Consider the following 21,183-nt stretch of genomic DNA (forward strand, 5'->3'; position numbering starts at 1 on the left):
GGATCCAGCCTCCCTCGTGTTCAGTCTCACCTCGCTTCCTCAGATGGTGCACATGCCACCTCCACCCCATGGGAAAGTGGTCATCCTTCTTAATGAGGGGCTCGGGCAATGCCACAGAACACACACTGTTCTCCTGCCATATTCCACAAAGGATACATGATATTTCAACACACTGACTACTCTAGCAACTGGGCTTTTGTCTCCTTGCTAAAGTGGGTTCCCCACCTTAGCCATGATGTTACTGAATTGAAACAGACAAAGACTGATAAGCAAAGCCCTACTGTCTGTCAAAGCAGCTGGTCTTCTGGACACACACCAGAGGAGTCCCAACAGAGTGCAGAAGACAGAACACTGAAGCTGGAGCACTCAACTCAGCAATGGACAGAAAAGGTGGAGGTTACTTACACGAAGGGATCTTTCTAGATGCCATGTTATTATGTGTTTCAAGAAAGCACATGGATGCTAGACACACCAACAGCTGTCCACAATTCTGAACCTTCACTTAGACCTAGAGTGTAGAGACAGGCCTCAGCCAGGGTCCGAAAGTAGGTTACTTGTTTCCATCAGAAGTTCCCTTAGAAAAATGTCCATTAGCTTACCTTGTGGCTCAGATGGTAAAGAATCTGCCTGCAATGCAGAAGACCCAGGTTCAATCCCTGGGTTGGGAAGATCCCTTGGAGAAAAGAATGGCTACCCACTCCAGTAGTCTTGCCTGGAAAATTCCATGGACAGAGAAGCCTGGTGGATTACAGTCCATGGGGTTGCAAAGAGTTGGACACAATTTATCGACTGACACTTTAGCTATGATCCAGACTACAACCAAACCAAAGTGGAACTCTTCTTGACAAAGTTGAACAGCTTCTTAACCCAAATTGTGTTCTTCAGAAAATATTTTACAGATGTTTCAGACACTCACAGTTGAGAAACAAATACTTTCTCTCTCCTTCATATCCCAGATCAGTTTCCAGATCTGTGTAGGTGATGATTTTGCCCTTAATAGAAACATTCATTCAACACAGATTTTTATTCTATGACACAATCAGAGTAACAGTAAGAACTCCGAATCAAAGGATGTGAAAGGACAAAAGCAGTCTATGATCAGACCCTTGCTTTTCAAAATGCTATCCACGGACCAGACACTTGGGCATCAACTGGGATCTGGTCAGAAGCACAGAATCTCAGGTCCACCTCAGAACATCTGAATCAGAAGCCACATTTGACAAGATCACTGAGGGATCTGAATGCACACTGAAATCTGAGATCTAGTTTTCCAACTGTATTCTGTGGCACACTTTGGGGGCCTCTATGAGGAGTGGGCCAGGAAGAGCTTAGGAAGAAGGGGGATGGGGAGCAGGCCTCGCTTCTGCTGAGCAGCCTGCCTCTGATCTGTTTGGGAGGCTGAACCCCACACCACCCCCAAGTTAGATAACCCACAGACACAAAGGTTGGAGAATCACTGTTCTGGACCAATCATCTCATTTTCTACACGCACAACTAATAACTTCCAAATAGCATAAGGGAATTTCACCAAGATTACATTATGATCCCTTGAACACTGTTAGAAGATTCTGAAATTTACAAAGTCTGAGAATCAAGAAAAATCTTCATAGGCAGTGTTTCTGGAATAACCTCCCAACTGCAGAAGTAGAAGCAAAGACAGACCCTTAGCCCCAGTGGGAAACAACATGACGTCCAAGGCTGTGCTCTAGAAAAGCCCTGTGACATGAGCAGCATTTTGGGCTACCTGGTTTTCAACAGAGGAAAGAGACACCCAGAGATAGTAAGTGCCAAGGCTACACAGCAAGAGAAGAGCTGATGTCCAAACCCAGGTCCCTGGATCCCAAAGCCCAGGCTCTGGATCATGTCATTCACATCATGAGCACAAATAGGCAGTCCCTCTGTGTGCCCTGTGCATTGGCCCAGCCTATGAGCTACATGGACACACATCCACTCAAAAAAGGAGCCATACACCCTCACGGACCTGTGGGATACAAATAATGGGCTTCTGTGCCAATGCCTGGGCTCCTGTTATAGGCTCAAGGCACGGAACATGCAAATTCAGTTGCTATATCTTTGTGGTAATGAGAGTTAAGAATCCATTTTAATATCCATTGCTATGTATCTGACATCTCCATGTCTTGGGAAAGTTAGAAAGATTAAGAAGGCAGAAATGGTCAGAGGAGGAGAAGGAAATGAAATACTTTACAATGTATTACATATTAGGTTTAGCACCTCATTTTTATATTCATACCCTCCAAGCACTGCATGGAGCTTTCTGCCATGGAAGCTCTTATTGCTAACCACCTTTAATTAAAACTGAAGCTGCTAAAAAAAAAAAAAGAAAATCCAATCAAAAAATGATCAGAACACCTGAATAGACATTTCTCCAAAGAAGACACAGATAGCCAAAAGGCACATGAAAAGAGGCTCAACATTCTTAATTATCAGACAAATGCAAAACAAAACTCCAATGAAGTATCACCTTACACTGGACAGAATGGCCATCATTAAAAAACCTACGAAGAATAAATGCTGGGGAGGGTGTAGAGAAAAGGGAACCTTTGTACACTGGTAGAAAAGTAAAAATACTTTTCCGTTGGTGGAAAAGTAAATTGGTACAGTCAACATGAAGAACAGTATGGAGGTTCCTTAAACAATTACAAACAGAACTACCATATGATCCAGCAATCCCACTCCTGGATATATACCTGGAAAAGACAAAAACTCAGTTTGAAAAGATACATGCATCCCAATTTCTTTGTAGCACTATTTATAATAGCCAAGATATGGAAGCAATGTAAATGTCCATCAACAGATAAATGGATAAAGAAGATGTGGTACACACACACAGACACACACACACACAGACACACACACACACACACACAGGAATACTACTCAGCCATGAAAAATAATGAAGTAATACCATTTGCAGAAACATGGGTGGACCTAGAGATTATCATACTAAGTGGAGTATGTCAGAAAGAGAAAGACAAATGTCCTATGATATTAATTATACATGGAATCTAAAAAGATGATACAAATGAAATTATTTGCAAAGCACAAACAGACTCAGAGAATAAACTTTTGGTTACCAAAGGGGAAAAGCAGGGGAAGGGATAAGTTAGGAGTTTGGGATTAACAGATACACACTACTATGTATAAAATAGTAGTACTGTGGTGCTAGAGAAGAGTCTTGAAAGTCCCTTGGACAGCAAGGAGACCAAGTCAGTCAGTTCTAAAGAAATCAACCCTGAATATCCATTGGAAAGACTGATGCTAATGCTGAAGCTTCAACATTTTGGCCACCTGATGTGAAGAGCCAACTTACTGGGAAAGACCCTGATGCTGGGAAAGACTGAAGACAGAAGGAGACGAGGGTGCTAGAGGATGAGATGATTGGATGGCATCACTGACTCAACGGACATGAATTTGAGCAAATTCTGGAAGAGAGTGAAAGACAGGGAAGCCTGGTGTGCTGCAGTCCACAGGGTCACAAAGTCGAACACGACTGAGTGACTGAACAACAATGTATAAAATACATAATTAAGGTCCTACTGTATGGAACAGGGAATTATACTCAATATCTACAATAACCTATAATGGAAAAGAATCTGGAAGTGTTATATATGTGTGTGTGTGTGCATGTGTGTGTACAGTGAATCACCTTATGTACACCAGAAACGATGGACATAATGTTGTTAATCAACTATGTGAAAATGAGGGAGAGTCACTCAGTCGTGTCCGACTCTTTGTGGCACCATGAACTCTACAGTATATAGTTCATACAGGCCAGAATACTGGAGTGGGTAGCCTTTCCCTTCTCCAGGGGATCTTTCTGACCCAGGAATCGAACTGGGGTCTGCATTGCAGGCGGATTCTTTACCAGCTGAGTTATGAGGGAAGTCCTAACTATACTTCAGTTAAAAAAAAAAAAAAAAAGTGAAGTTGGAAGAGCCGGCCAGCAGATGGCACAACGAGCAAGCAGCACATTACTGTCAAACTAGTTTCATTTCAGACACAATGCTGGCCCCTTTCCTAAAGCCTCCTTCAAGTGTCATTTGGGAACACTAGTTGGAGAAGGCAATGGCACCCCACTCCAGTACTCTTGCCTGGAAAATCCCATGGGCGGAGGAGCCTGGTGGACTGCAGTCCATGGGGTTGCACAGAGTCGGATACGACTGAAGCGACTTAGCAGCAGCAGCAGCAGCAGTTGGGCAATACAGCAGGGAAGGCCACCATCCCCACTTCATCTTGTCTTCACTGCCTGCACTACTCCTTCAAAGGCAGTAAGCGAGGGGCCCACACTGCTAAACTCCTCCTGGTGCTTGAAGCTGCCACAGCTCAGGCCACTGGGGAGTTGGTCTGGGCAAACCTGCACCACGTCTTCCTTCTCTGCGCAATGCATCAGCAGCAGCCACTCTGCTCAGCCTGGAGGACAGTGGGTGCCACAGGTGGCAAATCAACCTTCTGCTGGGGGCCAGGAGAATCTGGGCCCAACGCCCTCACCTCTGTGTGTGTTTGGTCACTAAGTCGTGTCCTACTCTTTGTGACCCCGTGGACTGCAGCATGCCAGGCTTCCCTGTCCTTCACCATCTCCCAGTTTGCTCAAATTCACGTCCATTGAGTTGGTGATGGTATCTAACCATCTCCCGACAATAACTCTCAGAACATAAAGCCCTAATGTCATATCTCTAAACCTCTTTGTGGATTCAAGAACAAGAATTAGAAACCTCATCACAAGCCAGGAGAAGTCAGCCTGTGGAAGAAGGTGCCCATGCCCAGTTCAGTGAGGACAGGTACCAGCTGCCAGAGCCACTCATCCTGGAAAGAGCTATGCTGGTCATCGCCTGACTCGCCTCTGCACCCCTCTTGTCTGTCTGCTGCCTGACCCTGTGTACGTGAGGCACACAAAGCTTTGTCAAATCACTGTCTAACCAAACGACTGAATCAATGAATTCTTCTCAGGCAGAGAGGCAATGGCTTGCCTTTAAAACTGCAAGTGAGGGCATTAATCAACTGTACGCAGGGCAAAGGCCAGATGCCTTAGAGTCACCCCTGAGTTGGACCCAGGCTAGTATCCCAGCCCCTTTCCCATGACCTTGCTCCAGCTACATAACTGAGCTCTGTTCCTTCCATGGGTCTGACCCTTCTGGGGGCCCTTCCCCCATTTCCCAGCCAAGGAGACCCTCTTCACTACAAGTCCCAGTCCAGATGGCCCTCCCATCTAAAAAGCCCTCCATGGTCCCTTGATGTGAGTCAGTGGTTGGTTCCCCACACTTCATGCTCCCCAACCTCTGCCTAGTTTCAGGCTCTGCTCCTTACAGGTCTGCCTGGAAGATGCGCTCCAGCCTCCCCACCCCCAGCCCTGAGTGATGCAGGGGTGAGTGGACACCTGACACCCTGCACGGTGGAGGAGCCTCTTGCAGGACAGGTGTCCTTGGACTTGAATGCACTTTGCCTTGTGAGGTCTGGCACCCAGACCTGCCCTCTCACATCAGGCTGTGCTTACACCAGGTCTAGCTGACGGCCAGGTGGCCAGCACACTGGAAGCAGTTCTCCTGCCCAACCCAGCAGTTGTCTGATGCGAAAAACCCCAAGAGCCCCTCCCACCAGGCTGTGTGCAGGGCACAGCAAGGTGCCACCCAGCCAAAGGCACTTGGCATCCTGTGTGTACACACAGCTACCACTCAGGCACCAATTCCTGGTGTCGGTTCTCCTGCTCAGTCAATAGCGATCACGAGGCCTCAGGCACTGTGAGGGCCCGACCACCGGGGCCCACTGTGGACACCTCAAATGCCTGTCTGTGCTCTGCACCTTCCGACGGGCTGGCAGGAACTGTCAGGTCAACATCACAGGTGAAGGGATGCCCTTGCCCACCCCTGCCTGCTCCCTGTCCCCTTGGTGGTGAGTCCCCAGCCAACCTCTGGCACCAACTGCCCCCCCCCAACCCCCAGGAATAGCCTCACGAAGGAGCCATCCCGAGAAGGCTGGCCCTGGAGTGGTCCGAGGAGAGGTGGCAAGATGGGGCCTTGGTATGGGGTTGACATCCCCTGCCCCACTGGTTAGGAGGACCCATTCTGGAGGTAGTCGGTGTGCACTCAGCCCTGGGCTCAAGTCCACAGCCCAGGCACTAGAACTTTCACTGGGCTGGAAGGGGGAGAGGAATTTCCTGGCAAGTGAGAAGATCCAGGCGTGTGGGACAAGGGGGAATAGAGGGAAGTGACTTCTTTGCTCTGCTGTCCACAGGGGGATGAGCAGCTTAGGGTGAAGTATAGTGAGAACTGGGGGCGGGGTGGGGGCAGGGTCTCTCCGGTATCTGACAAAGCTTCAGGCAGTGGAAAAACATCAGCCCAGGATTTGACAGGATTGGCTGAACCTCAAAGATACTGAATGTTCCGCCAAGGCAGGCCTGACTCGCTGGCATCAGAGGTCCTCTTGGGAAAACCTGCACCCCTGACACGAGGGCCAGGGAGACTGGGGGGCAGGCCCCTGAAGACCAGGATTACCCAGATGTCTCTGAACTTCTGAGCCTGTGGCAGCAGCCCATCCCCCCTCCCCATAAAGAGCTGGTGCACCCCCACACCCCGATTGCCAAGAGAGCAAACGGAACTGGAGCCCTCCCTCACAGGTGCCCTCTGTCCCAGGAAGCAGGGGAGCTGGCCACCCAGAGCTGCAGCAGGACCCACAGCACTACCAGCAGGAGAGCCAAGGAACCACGGGAAGAGCTGGTCACCTACTGCCCGGCCACCAAGCAGAGCGAAGTCACCACACAACAACAGGCTGGGCTCTCCAGGCTTGGTGATGGGGAAGATGGACGACACTCCCCATTCCCCGTCCCCACTTCCCAGGGGCTGCAGCTGAGTTTGTAGGGTCGCACTGAGCAGCCAGGAGCCAGGGGCCATGATGAGTGCTGCCACTGCCCAGGAGACTGGACCCACGGAGCGGGACAGGTGGTCAGTACAACATGGCCTCTTGGGGGCTCAATGGATGGGCAACGGATTAAGGTACACTCCAGAATGACACTGAGGCCAAGGGCAGCCACCCAAGTAAACAGGTCAAGATCCCTCATCCAGGTTCGGCCCCCAAGCCAATTCTCAGATCTGGAATTGAGTAACAGGGATGGGGTGGGTCCCTGGGGGAAGGACGCTGCAGCACCACAGCAAACAGATATGGGAATGACCCCAGCCCCTCACAAAGGGACCTCGGGCTCTTTGTCAGTGACCCTGCGTAGGGAGGTGGGATCACCAAAGGGGTGGATGTTGCCAGACACAGGGTCAAATTGACATTGACGTGACAGACTCGGTTAACTCTGACTCTGCAGTCACTTCGGGAGGACCCCCCTGGGCTGAGGTTTCTGGGCACAGGGGGTCAAGGGGCAAGGGACATAGGGCCAGTCCCGAGGAATCATCAGTCGGTCTTGAGCTGGGAGAGCCTGGAATACACTATCCCCCAGAGCCAGGTGCAGGGCTTAGTGAGACCTGGGCGAACATGTGATGTGAGTGAAAGATGGTAAGGCCAAACAGAAACCCTGCATAAATTCCAGTGAGTAAAAGAGAAATGCACAGAAAAAGAGGGGGGGGGGAATACATGTCCCACTGATGAACTGGAGAACTTTCTCACCTCTGGTGGTGCCTCATGGGCATCCTCTGCTCCTGACTCCTCACACTCTCTCTGTTCTTGGCCAAGTCACCATGATGTGCATGCAAATACTCAAACGGTAGCCAAATGGGGCTCCCACCCAGAGCATGAGTCCACTCACTGAAGTCTTCTCACCATGGGTATGGGATGGCAATGTGCACTCCAGACCGACCTCCCTGCTCCTCAATCTCAGAAACAAAACAGCTGGACCCATTCAGTGGGCCGCAGCCTGGTGTCCAGAAGCCCCCTCCAGTGCTGGGGGGCCTGGCGCCCAGGCCATGGCCAACCTGCCCAGATGGAGGACAGTGAAGAGCACGTAGACCCCAGAGCTCAGGAGTGACAGAGACGTGCAAACCAGCATCTCCCACTCCCGGGTCAGACGCGATAAAAAGGCCTGTGATGTGAATGCAAGCGGGGCAGCGCCAGAGGCTCACAGAAGCTCCCGAAGTCCCCCTGGGTGGTGCCCCATCCCCTGGGCAGGCAGCACCCCGAGAAGTGGCAGCAAAGTGGACACCCGTGTCCTTTCAAGGAACTGCAGCAAAACTGAGATGAAATCAGAAACGTGTCTGGTTCTCAGGCTGGTCCCTCGATCTGGGGCGAATGGAGAGAGGCAGAGCCAACAGAAGCTGCCCTGGGGACAGAGGGGAAAGCTGGCGGATGTCCCAGAGCTACACGGCCGCTCCTGGGCTTGTCCTGTGGGACTCCAAGGCCTGGAACTGAAACTAGGCAGGGACCAAGGGACTGACATGGACGTGAAGGAGCCCTCTCTCACAGGCAGAGTGCTGGATGCCAGGGCAGTGTCTCCTCAGGGACTGCTCGCCCCAGGTGCCAAGCCTGGGGATGGACTGCAGCCTGCAGCAGGAGGGCCTGAGGGACACGTGCTGACCTCTGGGGCACTTACGGCTCCGAGAGACCAGGCGAATACTGAGTCTGTCACTAGCCTGCAAACAGAAGAGGACGAATCTGAAACACAAAACACCAGGGCAGGATGAGCACCCAGACCCTGAAAGAAGTGCCCACAACTCAGCACAGAAAGGACACACAGATCAGCAGAGAGATGGGCAACAGGCATTTCAGAGAGGAAACCACATCGGCCAAGGAGGACACAAGGAAACCGAGAATCTGGGTCAAGCCTGTCCCAGGTCAATGCTGCCTGCAAACGCACAGCAGGAGCAAAGTGGAACCCTCACCAAGCCTCAGAGACCCAGGTAGGATGGGAGGCAGCACTCTCTGTGGCTCGGTCCGCACATGTGGGCACGTGAGGAGAGGTGGGGGAAGCAGCAGGGAAGGGAGAGATGTGGAGAAACACCACGGAGCAGGTCCTCACAGCTGCCCCCATCAGCAGCCACACGTCATAGGTCTCCAGTTCACTGGGCAAGGTCTACTTCAAAACCAGGATTTGGGAGGAACAGCAGCAGCCTACCCTCTGTTCACAGGACCCTCCCTCATGATCTGAAACCACTACCAGGAGATTCTGGGGTGTCTGGAGACTACTGGTAACCACTCTTGGGGTGAGGAGCAGGGTACCAGCATGAGGGAGTTGGGTCTGCTGACCGCTCAGGTCCTGGCAGCACTGAGGCCTCAAATCCAGGAGGCAGCCTCTGCACCTCAATTTGTGGCTGGGAGGCTTCTGCAAGGAGAGAGCAGGCTGCACGCCAGAAGGGAAAGCACTGCTCTGCCGACTCAACATTCCCATGGCAGCAGTTGTGTGGGTGCCCGGGTACAGGAACCAGTGAGACACCCACCATGCCTTCCTGGGACTTGGCTACCCTCAGGGGTTCCAGACTTGTGCACAGCAGCCACAGCCTGGGAGGAAGAGGGGGGGAAAGGCGGGCTGCAGAAAGACGCAGGGTGCCCCAGAACTCCCAGATGAGAGCACCTGACACTCAGGCAGACAGAGAAAGGGATGTTATGGTCCTGCCTGGAAGGAGGACAGTAGGTGGTCAGGACAAGAGGAGCCAGTGGTCCAGGGGCAGAACTGCATGAGAAAGTGTTGGGTCCCAAATGAGCTCTGTGCAGAGTGCATGGCCAGCACAGCCACCCAGAGTGCTGGGTGACAAGGAAGGAGACCTGGGACCACCGGAAGCCCCGCCAGGGCACCATGGACACATTGGGGCTGAAACAGGAGAGGGCTCGGCTGTGCTTTCCATCCGGGGATGATGAGGACAGATGTGCATGTGGTGTGACACAGAACCACGGTATATGAAACACCGGTGGGAGGAGGAGAGACAGGAGGGGTTCAGGCCAGTGGGAGGGCCTAGGCTGACAGCACCGCCCCAGGCCATGCAGTCTGAGCTCAGACAGTAGCACTGGGGACAGGAAGAGGAGCATTTACTCTGATCAGGCACTTGGGAGGCAGGGACACAGCAGGGAGGGCAGCAGTCAGGAACAGAGTCGGGTGGCTGCCCTGGGTGGGCTGAGCCCCCAGACAAGAGGAAGAGGACAGGAAAGAGTTTTGAAGGTGAAGCTGCCTTTCTCTGGGACATCTCAGGCCTCAGGGGCAGCAGAAAACACAGTGAGGATTTTCCTTCTCATCTGCTAAAACAAAACACCAGATAAAGACTGTTGGTCAGCACTCGGCCAGCAGCCCCAGGGTGGCTTGGAGGGGAGCTGGCCTGGGCTTCCAGCCCAGAGATTCGTAATTCTGCCCAGAGGCCCTGCCTCTCCCTGCTTCCCTGGCCCCTTGGGTCCACGCTGAACCTTGGATGCGGTCGCTGTAACTTTGACTCTCACTGAGTCTCTCAGACTGGACGCCTATGCTGCTGTTGCTGCTGCTGCTAAGTCGCTTCAGTCGTGTCTGACTCTGTGCGACCCCATAGACAGCAGCCCACCAGGCTCCCCTGTCCCTGAGATTCTCCAGGCAAGAATACTGGAGTGGGCTGCCATTTCCTTCTCCAATGCATGCATGCATGCTAAGTCGCTTCAGTCGTGTCCAACTCTGTGTGACCCCGTGGACAGCAGCCCACCAGGCTCCTCTGTCCATGGGATTCTCCAGGCAAGAATACTGGAGTGGGTTGCCATTTGAGGGCTTTGATAACTGTGGCTCCGCTGTGCTCGGGGAAGGAAAGGCCCAGGAGGCCCTGGGCTGAGTTCCTCTAGGACCTTGTCCCCGTCCTCACAGCCACGTGGAAACGGAGGATCTGTGAGGTCCTGAGACCCTGCTGAAGTTCAGGCCCATGGTTCTGCTCCTCCGCCTCTCCCCCACTCCAGTAAACAGGGAACCCTCTCCAGGTACAAGGTTAGAAGTGAGGATGGAGGTGCCTGTGGTCAGGTCCCCTGCAGTCATGGGCTCGCTCTCTATCCCTCAGCACCTCCTCAGCACCTCCTCAGCCATGGAAAGGTGTGACAGTAACCTAGCGGGTTATTTGAGGTTTGAATTCTGTGATCCCTGCATGATGCCGTCCCAGGCCCTGGTGAGGACAGGGAGAACACCCGACCCAGTAGTTCCTGCTCTCCTTCATTCTTACCAGGCATCTTCTGACAGTGGAGGCACTGGTGTGGGAAGGGCTGGGAGAAAGGTGGCTCCCAAACGCATGGAGAAGACACCTTGCAGGACCGTCAGCGGCAGCCCCAGGGCCAACGCCAGATTGGTTAGCACAGATCTGTGCTCAGCAGGCCTGGGGTAACATGGGGGATCAGCAGAGTTGGCAGCGAAGGGGCCTGGAGATGAGGGGTGAGGTGGGGGCCGGGGGGAAGCCAAGCCGAGGACTGTACCTGTCTGTGCTGAGAAAGGACCAGAGCCTGGCCATTGGGCTGCGAAGCCAAGGGGACCCGCCCTCCCTCCTCAGTGCTCCCAGGGTTTCAGGGCCCTTTGTCTTGGAACTCACCACGTGCCTCTCTCCACCAATCCCGCCCTCCTTCCTGACTTCCCTGTAGACTGCATGTGATGGACGGGTCCTCTGGGTTGCCACCCTCCTGTCAGTGGACAGCGTGGAGGCAGATGGAAAGAGCTAGCTGTATGTGACCACCCCCTTCTGTGTCACCAGGCTTAGAGGATGCTCGAGCACATGGGGCTGATGTCTGGACCAGGGACTGTGTGTTGGGCTCGGTGCCTGGATTCTAAATAAAGCTGTGAGAGCAGAACAACACCAGCTGGTGTTCACCTTGTGGAAACCTTGTATTTGTCTTCAGGTTTGGGGTCACGTGTTTTCAAGGCCCTTGGCAGTTGGAGTGACCCTGCTTTCCAGTGAGGCTCTTGGGGAAGCCCCTGGATTGGGAGCTGGAGACGCTCAGCTACTGATCAGAAACTTGTGGCATCGTCGGGGGATCCAGGAGGAACCCCTTCTGCTTCAGGGTGCATGACTCATGGAAGGTGACACCCCCATGGTCAGGAGCTGAACTGGGTCTTCTGCTGTGTGGCAGGCAAGGCGCAGGGACCAGCCTGTCCTGGGCTGGTCTCAGTGCATGGCTTGGGAGCCACACTCTTTGCGGAACATGTAAAATGCTGCTGCTTCAGATGAAAAGGGACTGTGGGGACCGGACTGAAGCCTGCCTGGGGCTTGGGCTTCCAGCCTCATCTGGCTCACCCAGTGCTGTGTATTCACACATAGCATGGACAGACAGAAAGAACACAGACTCGCAGTTCTCATTGGATTCTTTATTTACTCCCGTGGAGTGTTGGTGTACTTCATTAGAGCCAAAAATAGATTTTTGATTACAAGAGAGTGCTTTTGAGTGTCCCTGGGGACCTGGCAGCTCAGGGATTGGGCTTGTCCTTGAACTCCTCACAAAGGGCACACTTGTAATTTGAGGACTCCTCCTGCTCCTCCTCTGCCTCAGGGGCCTCCTTTGGGGCCACAACTGAAATGGCTGCCTTCAGGATGGAATCATAGGTATTGTACAAAGTCATCACTGAACCATAATCTGGGTACCTTGGGGAGCTCTCAGGCAGTTCCCCTGCGCTGTCCTTTCCAGCAGCCGGGGGTACAGATGTGGCGTTGCTGGACGTACCCTCTCCACTGGGGCAGCCCTACTCGCTGGGGAGATGGCTTGACCTGGGCCGTCCAGCTACACTGCCATTAAACCAAAGGCCACAGAACACAAACGAGCACTGGCTGGGGGTTCCGTGAACAGTTGAGGTTCCCTTCTGGACCTGCTTGTCAGCCTCTTTGGAGGCCTCGTGATGGAATCGAGGAGAGCATCTGGTCACCACTGCTTGCTTCTTTCTCTTTGGGGTCGCTGTTGTGCCGGTGGTGAGCTGAGCAGTTGTACTGGGGTCGCATTTCCTCTAGATGTTCTGCATAAGGAGAGACTTGTCTCTCTGGAACTTGGAGTAGTGATATCTGAAAGGAAGTGAATCACTTTAGCTATCGTGGGGGAGAATAGCTTTTCCTCACCGCCCTCCTTCCCACCACTGTCCCGACCTTGCCTAACTATGGAAACAAGATCCCCTCATTCCTGGCAGGTGTTATGGGCACTCCCTGAAATCAAGTGGCCTCTCAGGGTCTGTAGTCACCCCTGTTTATCCTGTCTAAGGGGGTTCATGGAACATGACAAGGCCTGCTTTATCCTCTTTCCTTAACCACCTTCTCATGAGAAAAAAGTTCTCCTGGAAATTGAAATCCATCCAGCACTTGGCTAGTCTAGTCCAGTCTCCCCAGAAGGGCTTTCTACGTTAACATCATCCTCTTCTTCCCCTCAGAGTTACCCGAATGGTGGCTTTTACTGAACCCATGCAGGTTCAGTTTGCAGATGAAACTTTTGATGCTGTCTTGAAGATCCTGTCCATACCTCTGTGCTGGAGGACCTCCGTCTGGAAGAGATCTGCCTCAATTACCACCATGTCTCCTTCGTCGTTCCAGTGCACAGAGGTGAAGGCTGCATCCTCCAAGATCATCCAGAGCTTCCTGGGGAAGGACAGCCTGAGGACGGTATTGTTCTCTTCCTCATTGTCTGTTGCTGGGTTTGGGCCCTGTGGGGCGGGTTGTCTTGGGAGCCTGGACCTGGGCTCTCAGGTTGGTCCCACCGCTTCTCCAAAGCCTCCCCTGAATCTGCATTTGGATCTGGGTGACATCAGGGGGGTCCCCTGCTGCGGGCTCTCCATCGTGGATGGGGCAAGTGGGGCTGCACGTGCCTCATGGGAACTCTGACTAGCCATGGAGCCAGTCTAGCTCAGGAGCATTCTCTACCCAAGCAGTGAATGGTCAGTGCAGAAGGGCCTCAGAGCAGGGTGGTAATGCCCAATAAATACTGTCTAGAGATTCTAGAATCTAGGCCGTGGGCCAGGCAGACAATTAAGTGGTCAGCTTCCTTAATTGTTTCATGATGTCACGGAGGTGATATGGAGAGGCAGCCGTGGCCCAGTGTGGGGGAGGGTGGACGGGGATGGAGATGGGATCCCCAGCTTGTCTCTTGTCTAAAAGTACAGAAAAGCATGTTTCAGGTTGACTGCAAAGGCTCCCATCTGCTGCCAGGCACCTTGTTTCAGGGGACCAGGAACTGGATGGGTTGACAAACATGCCCCTGGCTCCACCCCCACCCTGCCCATGGGCAGGCCTGTGGCTGGCTTCTGCTGGAGGGCCAGGCCCTGGTGAGTCCTGGCTCAGCTAACCACCGAGAGAGACCCCAGGGGTCAGATGGGCCCCTGGCAACTGTCCCTCCCAGAAGATGGGGTCCATAGCAGGCTGGTTGACCTAGCCTGAGTTGGTGGTCCCACCTCCCCATCCCCAGCCCTTGCCCCTCTTCTGGCTTTGGTCTGTTCTGACTGGTGCTGCCAGTTGGTAGGTCCCACTCAGATGGCCCCAAAGTCGAGAGTCCTGTTGTCCTGCCCCCACCAGCCCTCAGGTTGAATTCTCCCCAGAGTAGGGCCGTGCTGGAACACAGTGGGAGCAACCTCACGTTCCATTTGACTGTTCCCAAGCACCTGAGACACAGATTCCCCAGGAGGCCGTGTGGGAGGGCACAGCCAGGCACTCTGCTGAGCTTGCAGCCTCCCGAGCTCTGCCCACCCCCAGACCTCATCCCACTGCAGATCACAGGCTGTTGTCTTCAGTTTCCATTTCTTCCCATAAAGACTGCTCTCGTGGCCCTAGAGTCCTCACTTTGGGAATATCTGTGTGTATGCTTTCCCATCCCCTTCCCAGAGTCTCAGACTCGGGTTCAGCCTCCCTGGAGGCTGCCTCAAAAGCCCTGTTTCCTTTCAACAGCGGGGTGGTTGGGCTTCTGCTACCCCCGGTCCTGGCCTCCCATGTCCAACTTGGGTATCCGTGGGTACCTGCCATTTGAAGGACTTGGTTGCGGGCTCAAGATACAGCCTGTTCTGTTGAAAACAGGCACTTCACTGGTCCTCTACGAGGCCACCTCTGATCTTCTCCGCCCCTGCCCTGTCCGCACCACCATTGTGGACCTGTTCTCCATTACCCAGGTGGCAGGAACATTGAATGATTTTGTTGGCTCAGAGGTTAGGCTTTTTTCAAGGGGCCTTCTTTACACACACTCACTCCCAGGGACATGTCTGACTTGTTGAGCTAGATGTGACCTAAGGAAGCCCCCGTCTACCTGTATTTGAAAATGCACGAGAGTCCGCGTGTGGGACTGGACAAAACCCGAGTGAGAGTCACCAGCCTTCACTGCATATGTATGATGGGGCAGTGGGTTTGGAGGTGGGTGTTCTCTGACCTTTGTGGGCCACTGTTCTTCAAAATCACCGTATAGGGGACAGACTGGCACCTCAGAAAGGTATGTGTGTTGAGTATCCTAGGGCACTGTCCAGCTAGTTCTGCCACTCAGCAGGATCATTTGCCCTGTTTGAGGGCCACAGCCTGGTGTCTGAGAGGGGAGAGCTAACAGGGTGTGGAGGATGCACTCCCAGAGGCCCTTCAGCCTGAGGACTGGCAGCCGGAATGGAACTCGCAGGCCTTGACTTGGGTTTGCTCCCTGGCCTTTTCGCTCCTAAACAGGTTGACAAAGCATTCCTTCAGGTTGGTTCATCTGATGGGATGTGACCCTGGAGGCTGTGATCTTCAGTGGGGGCCCCTGGTGGCTCCTCCAAAGGGGACCAAAGACCGTGCTATCTGTGGGCAGCCTGGCTGTTGTGGCCTTTCCTGCCCCTACCCCCACCCTACTCAGGGCCCCTCCTCACCCCCTGGGTCCTGAGGGAGCTGCCTTTTCTGGTCCCCCTCCTCCAGGCACCACGTGGGCCCTGGTAGTGGGTTTGTATGGCACTGAGGAGTTTTTGTCAGCTTTGGCTCAGGACACCTGCATTGTGCACACACAAGCCCTCATGATGTCCAAGGCCTGCCTTTCTCAGCCTTAGTCTCCTGCCCCCGTGCTTGGCATCCCTGCCCCAGTGTCCCCAGCCCAGAGGCCCTCCAGCTCCTCTCCTCCCTCTCTGCAGCTGGGGAGACCTGGCGCCTCGGGGGTCCACCCGTGTTACCTTCCCTCCCATATCGGAGGAGGCTCCTGGAGGGCCTTATCCCAGTGGGCACTGGGGCCATAGAGTTAGGCCCTCCTCCCTCCTGCTCAGTGAGGAGCTGGTCAGCCTGGCAGGTTCTGTTGGGCAGGAGGCCCCATGGCAGCAGCAGGGACAGGGCGCTGGCCCCTGGCAGAGTCAGTTCTCAGCAAAGCACAGAGCAGCCCCACAGTGCTTCTGATTCTCCTCATCTCCTTCCTTCCGCGGGCCTGCTTTTTCTCACCTCAGAGGCATCCTGTAGCACTAAGAAGAGGAAGGCGTGAGAAGTCGGAAGCTTGGGCCATGGCCTAGGGTGGATGGGAGGGGTAGGGGCTCCAGAGGAATTGAGACCAAGGCTCTGAGCCCACCCCGGCCCTCAGTAGCCCGTGGTCCTGGGATGATCCCAAGCCCCATGGCCTCAGTTCTCCTGTGAAGCCAGCCGGTTTGAGGAGCCCATGTGTTGGGCTGCAGGATGCACCTGAGGGACGGGATGCAGCTGCCAGAGCCTGGCGGCCATTGCCCCTGTGCTGTCGGGGCAGGAATCTGTCACAATGTTGCCCCCAGACTGTCCTCCACTCTCCACTGTGGGAAGGGGTTGGCTGCTCTGTGGTCCAGAGCGTGTCAGAGAATATGCAGCTCAATAGGATGTGGAATAGCTAATCAGCCAAACAGGATGTTTCGTAAATAAAACTAAGAAACTTTTCTACTTAGACCATAGTGGACCATAATGTTAGTAGCTCAGTCGTGTCTGACTCTTTGCTACTCCATGGACTATAGCCTGCCAATCGCCTCTGTCCATGGAATTCTCCAGGCAATAATACCGGAGTGGGTTGCCATGCCCTTCATCAGGCAATCTTCCTGACCCGGGAATCGAACTCAGGTCTCCCACAATGCAAGCAGAATCTTCATCATTTGAGCTACCAGGCAAGCCCCATTTCCAGTTAGAAGGCCTGTTAAATCTGGGTGTGGAGGAGTGTTCCAGCAGGACCCAAGCTGCTCCAGGAAATAGAAGCAAGAACCATGCTTTGCCTCTGCCCCAGCTGGTCTCCATCCAAAACATTACTTTCCTTCATTGTAGCCCCAAGGAAGGTCAAGTCCTTGGTTACAATGGTGAATTACAATCAAGATAATTGAAAGCTAATTAACACCTTGGGTTCTGGATCCCCGGGACCAGGAAAGAAAGGATAGTTCCATGTGTTTCTTGGGCACCACTTCAAGAGAGTGTGACCAAAGTTCTGCAGGATTCCTAGCAGATATGGGGTAGAAAACACCTCCTTTGCCCCTGTGATCAACAGCAATACAACAAGAGCTAGGACCTCTTCCTTCCTGCCCAAGAAAGAGATCTCTCTGGGCAAGATGCAAAAGGACACCTCAGAGCAATGATCCATTTCAGACTTTGCCATCACCCTGAAGACACATTGTCCCCAAGTCTGAGCTGCCACCAGCCAGCCTCATGATGATCACCTCCCACAGAAGGAGCCCAGCTTCCCAAAGCCGCAAACCGCCTTGGCTCAGGCACTGACACTCCAGTGCTCCTCCTAGAACCCCATCACCCTGCCCTGTGTTGCCTTGTTCAGTGCAACTAGGGGATGTATCTCCACATTTCTTGTGTGGCTGTAGCTCCTAGACCTTTGCTCTAGGTGTGGGGGTGTCCTGCTTCTCCTAGTGTCCCCACTGCTAACACGGCCTTTCCTGGAGCAGATACTCCATAAAGGTCTTCAGAATACATGAGCCAGTGAGCAGCAGCCTCAGACTAATTGTCTGCCACTTCCTTAAATAACCCAGGCAAATCCAAATAAAGATAATTTAGTTTTTGAGAATGACACACAAAGACAGAAGGATGAATTCACTACAGTTACTTTTATCATCTAATTCTTCCCCCATCAATATTACTGCTAAGTAAGCTCACATTTCCAAAACAGTTATAATTCCAATTCGATTGTGTCCCTTTCAGGGTCACAGAACAAAATGGAAGAGTCTCCAATCTCTTACAAAACAGCAAAACTCTTGTTCTTGAACTGGGTAAGCACAAACACATTGTGATCAACATCATTCATGAAGCTAAGACACTGCCGTTTATTTAGCCTTTTGTGAAAACAATCAAAGCTTGAAAATTTTCTAAGGAAAATGTGAATCTCCATGTCATCGTAGAGAACAGGAGCCCAAAGATGCTATGCACTGGTTCCCCTAACTGGCCCCGGCCCTCACTTCTGAGAAGGCTGACTACTCCCTCTTCAATCACAGAGGGAAGGATCAGCCTGGCTGCTGCTCTGGCTCATGCCCCCTATTCCTCCAGGGTTTCAATTTGAGGACCCCGAGGGATGACTGAGGGGACCCTGAACCCCAAACAGAAGAAACCTCAGAAAAGCCTGTAGCTGCTGTTGGTCATTGGCGGCCCTGGGATACGATGAGCCCAAAGTGCATGGTCGCACTTCTTGACAGCCGGATCTCTGACTGGGGACCTCGCATATGGGGCAGGACCTCAGGGGGGCTGATTCCCAGGTCCTGCGGGGTTGAAGACCCTGAGGACCCTGAAGAGGGACTAGAGGACCCTGGACCCCTAATCAGAGGAGACCTCAGAGAAGCCCGTCTCTGTTGTCAGTCCAGGGCAACTGTGGGGGCAGGATGAGTGGAACAGGCATGCGCTGACTTCCTGACATCCGGGTCTTCAAGAGACTGGGGTCCTGGTAGAAGGGCCGGGGCTTCAGTTGCCGGGAGGTGAGAATCCCTGTCCTGCGTGGACGCAAGGTGAGGTGCCTGCAGGAGGACTGACAGGACCCTGAGTGAGGACCGATGGAACCCCACAGATCCCTGACCCTGTAGTCAACTCTGGGGGCCCTTGGGGTGAGAAGAGCACACTAGGCCTGTCTGACTTCCTCACATGCGGGTCTCAGAGGGACTGGAGACCTTGAGAAAGCGGCGGGCTCTCAAAATGGCAGAGGGGACAATCCCGGGTCCTGCCCGGAGTCCAGGCTCCATGCGAGGAAGGACTGAGGTGGTTAGACCCCCATAGGGAGGGATCTTGGCCTTTGCAGGAAGGTCTTGGAGGGCCCAGAGTGGGGTGAGCAGGGTGAGCAGTTTCTTGACCTCTGGCTTATGGACCTCGGGAGGTGAGGTTTTACGGGCGGAGGGCGGAGGCTTCAGGTCGGCAGAGGCTGGACTCCCCAACCCCGAGGTTGGACTGAGCAGACCCCTACCCCTGTGGTCAGTGCTGGGAGGCCAGGCAGGACGTGAGGAGGACCTGAGGACCGAGCATCTCCCCAGCCTAGGACCCGCAGGAGGTCATGGGGCAGGTGCAGCCGCATATGGGGCCCCTCAGCGCTTTCTGTTTAGGCTTGTGTCTTGTTCTGAGTTTACTTCTACTCCTCCAAAGGGGAGGGTCCAGGTTGTGCCAGGGGAAAGGTGAGCACTAAAAGGGAGCCATGAGTGGACCCACCACGCAACTGGGTGTGCTTGCAGAGTCCACCCGCTCCTACCAGCACAGAAGACCACAGTACAGCTCCTAGATGTCACCTCCATTTCTCTCACAGGAGCTTCAGGAACCAGGAGGCGAAGGCAGAGGTCTGAAGCCTTTGTCCTGAGTTCACAGAGAAGAGAAGGTCCAGGCAGTATCAGGAGTCAAGGTGGGAGGGTGCCCTGATGTGAACTAGAGGCTCACTATCCCAGAACAGAGGGGGGCCCCAGAAGGCCCTAATTCCTCCCCACTTTATTGGCCCCGGAAATCTTGGGCTGTGCTGACCGCACCCTGGGGAGCCACCTCACTTCTTCCTTCATGTAGCCAGGGGACTGGCCTCCCAGGAGGAGTGCTCCTGTGAGGTCTGAGAGCACCCCTCAAGGGGAGACCTGTAAGTGGCCTGTGTCATACCATCCAGGATGTATTTTTTAGCCGAGGCCACTCACACCTCCTTTCTTCCTGAGGCTCTTGGTCCCCATCTGTACCTCTGCCTCACTTCTTTGTCTTGTTCGATCTCAGGCATTGTGCTCGTGGTCAAGATGAGTGAGCTCAGCAAAGCCGAGGAAGACCTTCACAACCCAGGCGAGGCCCAGGGCCCTGTAGAGACACAGCTCTTGGGGGCTGAGGTGGGGGAGGCTGCATCCCACTTGGCCTCCTACCCTTCAGCATCCTCCTCTGCTCCTGTGGAGGCCTTGCCCCAAGAAATTCTGAATGAGATGATGGCTAACCTGGTGAAGTTCCTGCTCCGCAAGTATCGAGCCAAGAAGCTGACCTCCCAGGCAGAAATGCTGAATAAGGTCTTGAGGGATAACCAGGAGCACTTCCCGGTGGTCTTCAGTCAAACCTTGGAGTTCCTGCAGCTGGTCTTTGGCATGGAGGTGAAGGAGGCGGACCCCACGGAGTACATCTACTTCTTGGTTCCCACCCTGGGCCTCACTAGCGATGAGATGCCCAGCGATGGGCAGGGCCTGCCCAAGGCCGGCTTCCTGGTGCTGGTCTTCAGCGTGATCATGAGGAGGCGGTCTGGAGAGCACTCAGCAGGATGAGGGTGTATGTTGGGAGTGAGCATGATGTCTTTGGGGAGCCCAGGGAGCTTCTGATCCAAGCGTGGGTGCGGGAGGGATACCTGGAGTACCGGCAGGTGCCTGACAGCCACCCTGCTCGCTTTGAGTTCCTGTGGGGTCCCCGGTCCTATGAGGAGACTAGCAAGTGGCAAGTCATGGCATTTGTGCTCAGGGTCAAACAAAAGGCTTCGAGGGCCTTCCCACTCCTGTCTGCAGAGGCTGCAAGGGAGGAGGAATAGGGGGCCTGAGCCAGAGCAGCAGCCAGGCTGATCCTTCCCTCTGTGATTGAAGAGGGAGTAGTCAGCCTTCTCAGAAGTGAGGGCCCCGGGCCAGTTGGGGGAACCATTGCTTCTGTTCTCTATGATGACATAGCAGTTCATCTCTGTTTTCTTTAGAAATTTTTCAAAGTTTGGTTTCAGAGAAGGTTAAAGAAACTTCAGTATCTTAGCTTGATGAATGATGTTGACCCCAGTGTGTTTGTGGTTACCCAGTTCACAAAACAAGAGTTTAGCTGTTTTGTAAAAGAGATTGAGAATTCTTCCATTTTGTTTTGTGGTCCTGAACAGAATACAGTGGAATAGGAATTAGAACTGTTTTGAAAATGTGAACTTATGTAGCAATAGTATTGAATGGAG

The 21,183-nt window shown here is 53.5% G+C and overlaps 1 protein-coding gene and 1 pseudogene across 1 annotated transcript; one reads left to right on the plus strand and one right to left on the minus strand.

Moving 5' to 3' along the window:
• Positions 1 to 12,337: 12,337 nt before the first annotated feature.
• On the minus strand, positions 12,338 to 13,738 carry LOC145535519 (heat shock transcription factor, X-linked member 3-like; annotated as a pseudogene).
• A 6,285-nt stretch (positions 13,739 to 20,023) lies between these two features.
• On the plus strand, positions 20,024 to 20,787 carry LOC145535523 (melanoma-associated antigen 10-like). The gene is given in 2 exon segments (XM_081563982.1): positions 20,024 to 20,501; positions 20,504 to 20,787. Coding segments are annotated over 2 exon segments (762 nt in total).
• The last annotated feature ends 396 nt before the right edge of the window (positions 20,788 to 21,183 follow it).

The sequence above is a fragment of the Giraffa tippelskirchi genome, chromosome X, assembly GCF_054371585.1.
Source record: "Giraffa tippelskirchi isolate mGirTip1 chromosome X, T2T-mGirTip1v1.2.pri, whole genome shotgun sequence".
NCBI lineage: Eukaryota > Metazoa > Chordata > Mammalia > Artiodactyla > Giraffidae > Giraffa > Giraffa tippelskirchi.